Raw genomic sequence first — 10,579 nt, forward strand, 5'->3', positions numbered from 1 at the left:
TGCGTGTATGTCCGTTTGTAGCACGGAATGTGATTTTATTTCTACTCCACTGCATCTTAACACACACCGCCAGCTGTGAACGCAGCGTTCACACCGCCAGAGAAGCTGGCGGTGTGAACTAACTAACTAACTTCTAGCTTCCTTGGGAAATTAAACATTGCCTTAGTTACAAGTTATTTTGTATATTTAGATGACTACAAAACACAACTTAACCACTTAAGCCCTATTTTGTACTTTTCAAAAATACCATGTTTACTCTCCTGATCTAGCTCTCGTTCCCAAAAAGTACTCGCTGTAAAGATGTAAGCTTAGTATGGAAATTCCTCTTCCCTCTGTGTAATGCCACTCCCCTCTGTGTAATGCCACTCCCAAGAAGGGGTGTGGATGGTAAGAACCTGGTCTGGTCTATGTATTAGGTTTTTGCAACCGTTCCTATAGGGTCCCTATAGGGTCCCTATAGGATAGAACGGTGCTGGGTGTTTTTTTTTTTGGAAGGTAATCTCTCATGAACAGATTCTGAGCTGCGCTACTGAATCTGTCGGCGGGGCATTCAGAACGTGCAAACATTGGGGATTGGCGCCCCGCCGGAAGAGGAGGGGCTAAGGGTATAGTCAGGACTTGGACTGAGGGTGGACCAAACAGGCCAACATCCTGTTCTATTGGGCCGTGCCCAGCAGAGGGCACTGTTCCTTTCCAGTCGGTAATAGGTTGAACCAAACACAAATGTCAGCCAAAACCAAAAAAAAAAGAAAGAAAGAAGCTAAAACAAACAGGGGGAAAAACAAAGCAATTCTGTGTCTTGTCAGCAGATGTCTATTCAGCAGTGTATTACAAGCCCAAGCTGGCTGACATGCACCTTGTATTGACCCCATGCTGGGACTAAGCAGAGAATTTTATTTTCTCTACACTCCATTACGGAGCGATGTTTGTCCCTGGGTCCCTGCCTGGGTCCGTCTCTCCGAGCTAGAAAAATGGAGCGGCTCGCCGGAACCGGGCTGGCACCCTGGGCGCGTTCCTGTGGGTCTGGAAGTTCCGGGGACTCCCTCGGGGACCCCCACACGGAGTTGCACCACTCACTTCACACGGGTGTGATTTCTTTTCCCTTGCTGGGCCCCAGTCAAAAAATACACTTGGCGGCCGCCAGGTTTCGTCAAAAGTAACTTGCCACCGGGCCTAAAAACCTTTCTAGGGGAAACTCTGGTATTGCCATCTTCCTTGTCTTCATAAAGCACAGCTGCTTTTCTCTTTTTGCTGTGGTGGTTCTCTGCGAACCAGCGTGGCATAAGGCGGGGCTTTGTATTCCATGGTTTCTCGTTTGACCGTGCCACTGTGGAATAATTTCTCCTGATCGATCCAGAATCAAGCCTCACCCCCACAGCTGGTGTTCCGTTCTCATAGTACCATGAGTGAGGCAGATGCCGGGACTTTGTGTCTTCGGGTTTCTCGTTTGGCTCCGCCACTGTGGAATAATTTTTCCCGATTGATCCAGAATTCCGCGACGACATCACTTGTTTCAACTGACCGATCTGTTTCCGCCAGTCCCGTCGTGTGCTTGGGTCCTCCTCCACCTGTGAATCCTCACTCATGTAGTAGTCAAAGTCACATTTTTCCTTTGACCTTGCCGTTAAATCGCTCTTCCACCAACAACCAGTGGGTGGAAGCCGGGGCTTTGTGCTCAGTGTTTTTTCCGTTGACCTTGCCGTTAGACGGCTGACCCAACCGGGGGATGGTGGGCGGGGCTTCGTGTTCTGTGTTTTCTCCTTTGACCACGCGGCTATACGGCTATCCCACGGGTTCGTTAAAGGGTGGGGCTTTGTTTTCTGTGTTTTCTCCTTTGACCATGTCCCTATATCGCTACTCCACCGGGGGGTAAAAGGGTGGGGCTTTGTGTTCTGTGTTTTCTCCGTTGACCATGTCCCTATATCGCTACTCCTCCGGGGGGTAAAAGGGTGGGGCTTTGTGTTCTGTGTTTTCTCCGTTGACCATGTCCCTATATGGCTATCCCACCGGGGGGTTCTCTCCTCCTTTGACCTTGACGCTATATGGCTTTCCGTACCCTCCTGTCTCAAACGTGTCAGTTCTTCACTTGAGCCTAGCTGCGCGTGCATCTCGGACTCTGCCGTCATCAGTCTGTGAGCCTCCTGAACCCTCATCGCTATGTAGTGGCGAGACTCTTGGTTCTTGACTTTCTCATCATCGTGGCTGCTGGCCTGCGAGAACATGAGGTCATGATCAGAGATGCCAAATATCTCCATGGAGTGGAGGTGCTTGATGTGTTTGTCCAGCTCGGGGTCTGTCCTGCGGTGCCTGGAGTGGAGGGACTGCAGCAGCTGCTGGGTTTCGGAGGAGCGCGTCTCCTCCAGGACGAGGAGATCCCGCAGCTCCTGCTTGCTGAAGTATCTGAAAGGGTTCTTCTTGTCGCCGGTCGTCTGTCTGCTCAATGAGTCTTTGAACACCTGCCGTCTGTAGATTTTTTCTTCCACGCTGCCACAGGTGATGAGCCGGTAGATCACGACATTCTCGGTTTGTCCAATGCGGTATACACGGTCCACTGCCTGAGCATCGACCGCGGGGTTCCAGCTGGGGTCAAAGATCACCACACGGTCGGCGGCGGTCAGGGTGATGCCAACGCCACCCACTTGGGTCGTCAGGAGGAATACAGAGTAGCGTCCGTCCTCCTGGAACAATGAGATGAGACGCTCCCTCTCAGCAGTGCTGGTGATTGTGCCATCAAGCCTCAAGACCTTGAAGCCCCTATTGCCAAGGACTCGCTGTAGGATGTCCAGGACCTTACGGAAGCGTGCAAAGATAAGGGTGCGGTGACCTTCTTTCCTGAGTTGCTCAAGGAGTTTGACGAGAAACACCATCTTCCCGGACTCTGATATCAGTGTTTCATCTGGTATGTTATCAATTCTGCTTGCAGCACACTCATCGTCGCTTTCTTGTTCGCCATCAGATGTTTGCTCCATCAGGCCCAGTTGACTGACGGCCGTGGCAGAGAGCAACCTCGGGTGGTCGCACATCTTCTTCAGGACACAGAGTTCAGCGAGAGGCGACCTGGTGGTGTTCAGCAGCTGTTTGATGTGGTCCAGTGACAGGAACTGACGGTAGATGTCTTCCTGAACAGCGCTCAGATACGTCCACACGATCAGGTCGTTCTTCCTAGTCAATGATGGCATGACTGCTGTTCCTGTTTGAATATTTGTGACTTGAACTGAACTGGAGTGCAAATGTTCCCCATGTGTTTCTTTAATCTTCATCTGGACCTCCGCTTTGGTCCTCCTGAGGAAGTATGGTTTGATGATAGTTTTTAGGTCTTCGGATATCCTGAATCCCAGGGCTTTCTCTTCTGGAGTGGCGTCCTTTTCTCTTCCCCGCATAATGGGATTAACATACTCAGTTTTGAAGGTTCTATATGTGCCGAGGAGAGTACCTTGGAGAGCAAAGTCAAACAGAGACCACATCTCTTGCAGGTTGTTTTGCATAGGGGTTCCTGAGAGGAGAAGGCGGTTCTTTGCTGGAACGGCATATGCACCTTTGGCGGTTTTTGTTGATGGGGTCTTTATCTTGTGTGCCTCATCCAGGATTATGTAATCCCACTTGAACTTTTGGCCATTGTAAGATGCCAGCAGGTTCCAGTTGTTCATAAGCATATGATATGTTGTGAGCACCACACCCCCTTTTTCCTGAACCTTCTCCAAATTCCTGATTCGCTCTGCTTTGCTGTCGCCATGGAACTCCTTCACCCTAATCCCGGGGGTCCACTTGGCGAACTCCTTGGTCCAGGTGGTGATGACGGACATTGGCATCACGACGAGAGTGTGTTTGACTAGGTCTGCATTGTACATACCCGACAGGAAGGCGATGACCTGGATGGTTTTGCCGAGGCCCATGTCATCTGCCAGAATGCCACCGCTGTGCCCGCCTCGGTACAGACCGTACAGGAAGGCTGCTCCGTCTCTCTGGTGGTCATACAGTTTGTCATGCAGGTCTCTGAACAGTGGTAGGCCACTGAGGCTAACAAAATCTTGACTCTCGGAATTGTCCTCTGCCACCACGTCCTGGCTTTTCTCCAGTGCTTTGGACATATCTTCTCCCTGTCCGGCAGAGTCTTTCACATGCTCCTTGAGGTTGTTGGTTGTGTGTCTCCTTTTCACCATGACAGGATGTGCCTCTCCTGCCCACCTGCGAGGATAAGGTTCTCTGTGTTCTATTATTGAAATCATAATGTATTATGTACCAAACCTCTTGCATACAGTAGTGACCGACACTCTTGTTGTACATAGGCTTTGCCAAGGCACTGCATATGCAAACAAGCTCCTACAAGACACCACCGATATATGCAGAAGATATATTGAAGCAACTGTGCATTCCAGGGCTTTTATATTCCTGCATTAGGTTGCTATGACAATGTGACATCAGCACGTGTCAGCGCCTCATGTGATCAGTGACATCACGTCCGGTGTACTATTTGGCCTGCAGAGTACACCGACGTGATGTCACTGATCACATGACCCCAAGTTCTACGAGAATGTATAACGGCTGCAGCTTGCAGGAAGGTGCCTGCAGGGTTTCCCTATTCTTTGCCCTCATTTTCAATGCCAGAATCTATTAATTAGGCCAATATGCCACGACTGTAGAAACAACCCTCACATGAATAAGCAAATATGCCACGCGCCCTGAGTTTACTTCATGATAATGAAGTAAACTTTGATATATGAAGTTTACGAAAATAATATAATGAACAAGCAAACGAGTAAATAAAATAACTAAACTGGATTTCATTGAACTACTAAAAGGAGCACTACCACCTATTTTCAACCATTGGTTCTCAGAAATCATCATAAGATGGCAAAAAAGATCCCTCTGCTATGTTTAACAAGCCTGCTTTGGGTTACAAGATAATAGAAACTATAGCCTTTCCCTTCCTGGAAGTTAGCTTGCTGAAATAGAAGCCATTGTTGGTGCAAAAATACAAATCACACCTGTGTGAACTGAGCGGTGGAACTATACTGTAATTGTTACTGTACTGTACTGAACTCCTGAACTATGTGTACTGTACTGTGTTCTGTACTATACTTTGTACTGTACTCTAGTGTACTGTACTCGTGCTGTACTTTACTTGTACTGTAATCGTACTGTACTCAGTCATAGTCATACTGTACTGTACTCAGTGGCGCCGTCGGGCCGTAAAGGTGTGGGGGACAATATTCGAGATTGAGAGTTGAGACTAGAGAGCAACTGCAGTACACTGCACGTAGGGTAGGCTATATAGCCAGAATGGTCATTGCGGTGATAGGCAAGCATGCAGCGGCAGCCAATACACAACCACAGTTGTGCAACCAAATGGGAACGGTGCTAGAGAGACTACCAGCGCCGGTCGGGAAAAATAAATAAATAAATGGTCATTCACCAATAGTGCGGGGACATTCAGACCCAAATGACCCCCCCTCCGGCACCTATGACTGTACTGTAGTCTGTACAAGTACTCTATGCGTACTGTAAAGTACTGTATGCGTACTGTAATGTACGGTACTCTGTACTGTACTGGTAGTACTGGTACTCTAGTGTAGGCTACTGTACTGTACTCTGTAGTGTAATGTACTGTTCTCTGCTGTATTTTACTGTACTCTACTGTACTGTACTTGTATGACGCATACTGTACTCGTACTGTACTGTACGAGTACTGTACGTGCACTGTACTGTACGAGTATGTGCTGGTACTGTACAGTAGGCCTACTGTAGGATGATGTACTCATACTGTACTGGTACTGTACTGTACGAGTATGTACTCTTACTGTAGCCTACTGTAATCTGTACTGTGCAGTACTGTACGAGTACTTACTCATACTGTACTCATACTGTACTCATACTGTACAAGTATATACTCGTACTGTACACATAGTGTATTGTACCAAGAATGTACACATACTGTACTGTATGTACTGTACTCTGTACTGTACTCACATTTGTACTGTACTGTACTCTTACAGTGCTCAGTGTTAAGCTCAACAGCAACAGACAGACACTCGTGCTGAAAATGACATTGGCCCGGTTTCCCAAAGGACACATGGTGTAAGAGGTATGGTGTTGCACATGCTCAGATGCCCTCACACAGAAGCATAGTTGTGCCATGGCAGGCCTCAGGTCTACCATTCTGAAATTTAATTTAATAATATTTGGACTGCTGGACAAGAGAGTAGACAACTGTCTACTCTTAATATATATATATATATATATATATATATATATATATATATATATATATATATTGTATATTTATATATATAAATATTCTATATTTATGTATGTATGTGTGTGTATATATATATATATATATATATATATATATATATATATAAATGTATATTTATGTATGTATGTGTATATATATATGAACTGAATATATCGAAATAAAACCATTCATTCATTCATTCATTCATATATATATACTGTATATATAAGAGTAAAGAGAGCCTATACTGTCAACTGTCCAGCGGTCCAAATATTATTAAATTCAATTTCAGAATGGTAGACCTGAGGCCTACCATACCAGGCCTCAGGCCTGAGGCCTACCATTGCGTGGCACATATATGCATGAAATGTCTATGTTCACAGGCTTCTGTGTGCGGCCTAGAGGGCATCTGAGCATGTGCAACACCATACCTCTTACACCATGTGTCCTTTGGGAAACCGGGCCATTGGTGTTACACTAAAAACTCTGTTTCCCATCATGCACCTGTGCACAGTGTAAAGCTCAACAGCCCACTTCATCACCTGTTGGTACCCCAAAAAGACACAGACAGACATAGGGACACCCAGACACACAAAGGTACATGTTGGAGACGGTGTGCCACCGAAAAAATTGTGCTTTCTTATGAGTTTGAGGTCCAATTATATAAAGATTTTAAGCTTTAAATAATGTCATGCCCAAAATAGCGATGCCAGGTTGGTAAAAATCAAGACACATTGGCTGCATAATTGCCATAAAAAAAAACTTAAATAATGGCCACAATATTGGCCAAACCGATATATTGGTCGATGTAGTAATGTGCACATGCACAGAAGGTTCCAGTTGGTATTTACATAGATGTGTAAATGAGCCTGCTGTAGGTTTTTAGACCACACAGGAAGTCACACTCCGCTGCTGGCAGTTCCTATGATCCACAATGCAGTACAAACTTGCCAATTTGCTTCTTCTTTTATGGGACTATCCTCAGAGTAATCGTTTGCTCTGACCCCTGGGACTTTGGGAAGAGACACTCCATTCCTCTGCCTCTGCCTGTAGAATCCATTTTGCCAAAGGCTACATGGTCCAGGCCACTAACTGGATCACTGCCTCAGTGCCCACACTGCTCTCAAAGGAAGTGACCTCAATACATCCAATAACCTTGCTCACACAAGTGCGACAGCTAAGGAAGATTGAAAACACACCAGGTTTCTCATTGTAGAGACCACTAAAACGGAATCATTTGTTTGTGTGATGAAAATAGAAAATGTTGAATGATTCATTGTCTACTCTTACATCACGACTCTTGGAGCACAGAACAGGACTGTGGCATTTTTAGCTACCGTGGTTACTATGTTTTCATCTTAGGAAGTGAAAATATGTTAAAGTAAACCTACACTGTTTTAAAAAATAAGATACATTTTCAAAAATAGCCGATCGACAGGCTCACACGATGCATAGTGAGCTTGTAGATGAGCTATTTTCCCAATTTGTCATATGATGAAGTATAGGTCTTAAGTGGTTTAACAGTGCCTGCTACGGCAACAAACATAATATTTTGGTCATAATGATAAATGTGTGCCACACACTCTAATAGACTGATAATTACCAAACCATCATAAACCAACTGAAAAATCCTTCAACTATTTGCTGTGTAATAATGCTCTTCCAACTATGAGAAAAGGACCACAGCCGATGGCAGACTGTAATACAATTGAGATATTCCATTTTTATATCATGGCGGCAATCGGTCCACCTTTGGCCCCTATCCACAAGTATACTGAACTAAACACTACTGGGCCCTTTGCATGCAGTCTGTTGATTGTTGAGTTAACACACTCCGAACCATAGGGGCCGCTTTCTTATCTGATTGCCCAGGATAGTGTGCTTCAAGCGCCAGGTGATTGTGTGGGATCCTGCATGTGGCACGTAGTTGTTATTGTTGTTTTCCACAGAGATGCTAATCATTCAGCGTGTGCCGGAGGCATGATTAAATGTCACAGTTCCCTTGGCGTCGTCCCTCTCCCTGTGAATAACCCTTTCTGTCTGTAGGCTACTGGAAGTGGAACATGGAGCTGTGGAAGTCGGTGTACGTACACTACAGTCATGTCTCACAAGTCCTCAGCTGCAGATCCACAGCGCCCCCTAGTGGCCACCAAGCACAAGACAACAGCTGTGTGTGTGCCAGTCTGATTGGTTCAGTATACAGTATGTCTGTTTCATTATTTCAAAAAAAGTATGGTTATTTATTTATTTATGGTGATGTCTAGCTGTCCTCTATGGTGCTTTCTGTAAAAACACACGAGGGATTCTGACTTAAGAGTTGTTCAGTTATAAGCCAGCAGAGGGTAGCATTGCCCTGGTAGTGGCTCCTCAGCAAAGCACTATGCACCAAATGACTGAACCTGTGGTATCTCTCATACAGAGCAGGACTACTATTGCAATAAAACACATTAGTATGGTAAAAGAAAACCAAAGTATAAATACAGTTCACATTGTCTATTAGTGGCTGAACAATTGAATGTTGATTATGATTAGTTAACCTATTGCCATTTGACTATGACATTTTTTGGAAAGTGGAGGTTTGTGCAACAATGAGATTGCCTAGATATAGGCTGCGGGTTAAAAATCACCTGTGGCTCCAGACATGTGCTGCGGGTTAAAACTAACCCGTGGCTGATTAAAAATCACCTGTGGCGTCCACGTGTGGTTAGGGTGTCGGACTCATGACTGTAGGACTGTTGATATGTCTAACCAAACACATGCACCCCATTATACCCTTTAAACCATGTGGACTATTTAAATATAGGAATAGAAGCCAGTTAACACAAAACGCTCTTGCATATACACTATTGAGAATGAATAAATAAGAAATAAAGAAAATGGAGATAAGGACGAGAGCATATTTGGGAATAGACAGAGACAACATTCAAAAATCGTTATCATTATTTTCATTGCAAAGCAAAGCCAGGACATTTACAATACATGAAAAAAATTGTTAATTATGTAATGGTTCATTATTTGTTGAAGCAATACAGTAATTACTTTATGATTAATACTTTTTAATCATATGGGTTTTTTTGTTTTCCAATCAACAGCGTACAGAAAAAATGTTTGCAATAATGTAGAAACAAATACTTAAAGCAGAAAAAAAAGAAAAACAGAGAACGCAAAAAGTAAACAATAAAAAACAAAACATAACATAACATGAAAATAATAAGGCGATGGATATTCAGGGAAATTCAAGTAGTTCATATAATAGTCTGCTCAGTTCACAATTAGACAGTGCCTCCAGTGTGAGCCTCCCACAGTTTATCACATTTTAACAGATAGTTGTCTACTTTGTTAAGAAGTATGAAAGACGCTGCTACCAGCGTCCAACGCTGCTACTGTCTGTACCTGACCAAGTTGACTTAACCAAACATTCACAGAGGGGGCAGAAGGAGCCCTCCACTCACACATAATACGTTTACGACCCAGCCCATTCAGCAACATAAGGTGTCAGGTCGTCAAAGGAACTGGGATAATACGGTAATTATACATTATGACACCGATTAAGGATTTGTCGAGAAATATTGATATTGACAAGGGCTTTCACGTCTCCTAGTTGATATCATCTGTTGTGTGGCTGGGGGATACCCTGAATGTGGCCTCGTGCACACCCTTTGTGGGATATGGTTGGGCTCTATCTCCTTTTACCTGGTCGAATAGAACACGTGTGGAGAGAGAGGGAATACTGCAAAGGGAGAGAGACATGGGCCAAGCATGCAAAAGCCATGTGTGTGGAAGAATCTTTTTATTTTTTTATCCCACGATTTTGTAACTCATTTTTCACCGGTGTCAATTATCTAATGTGATCCTGGGCTCTACACACCCTCCGCCAACCTAGTCCCCATATATGGGGGACATGGGGAGAGCAACGGACTTGAACTCATGCTTCCTTCATTCCTGAGTGTCCAAGTTGCTCCTTTACACCTGACAGGGGAGTTTCCCTGGTTGTACATAGCGCGTGGAAGGAACACGTTATTCCAACCAGTTCCTTTCCCCTCCATCAGGCACCCCGGCTGGCAGTTTAGAGACCAGGATTACTGCATGTTTTTTTGTGAGGGTACCTACCCTAGGGGACACAGGAAGAACATGCAAACTCCACACAGAAAGGCCCTTTCGCCAACCCCGCCTCGGGTATGGGCACTGATGACGCGGACGGGGAAACACGCCGCCAGCGCCCACAGCGTCCCGAGCGGGAATCGAACCCAGGACCTTCTAGCTGTGAGGCAACAGCACTACCAACTGTGCCACCGTGCCCCCGGAGGAGGAATCTTTTTCATCCCTTGTTTCCTTCTTTCTCTT

The 10,579-nt window shown here is 45.2% G+C and overlaps 1 protein-coding gene across 1 annotated transcript; it reads right to left on the reverse strand.

Annotated features, from left to right (window-relative positions):
• Window positions 1-1,599: 1,599 nt before the first annotated feature.
• LOC306930807 (DNA excision repair protein ERCC-6-like) lies at window positions 1,600-4,007 on the reverse strand (the record flags this gene model as incomplete). Its single annotated transcript, XM_079511902.1, has 2 exons — window positions 2,057-4,007; window positions 1,600-1,760 (listed from the first exon to the last, which is right to left on the reverse strand). The coding sequence occupies exons 1-2, from the start codon at window positions 3,891-3,893 to the stop codon at window positions 1,600-1,602; spliced, it is 1,998 nt and encodes a 665-aa protein (XP_079368028.1). The 5' UTR covers window positions 3,894-4,007.
• Between the last annotated feature and the right edge of the window lie 6,572 nt (window positions 4,008-10,579).

Source organism: Electrona antarctica (assembly GCF_951216825.1).
Source record: "Electrona antarctica genome assembly, chromosome: 10".
NCBI lineage: Eukaryota > Metazoa > Chordata > Actinopteri > Myctophiformes > Myctophidae > Electrona > Electrona antarctica.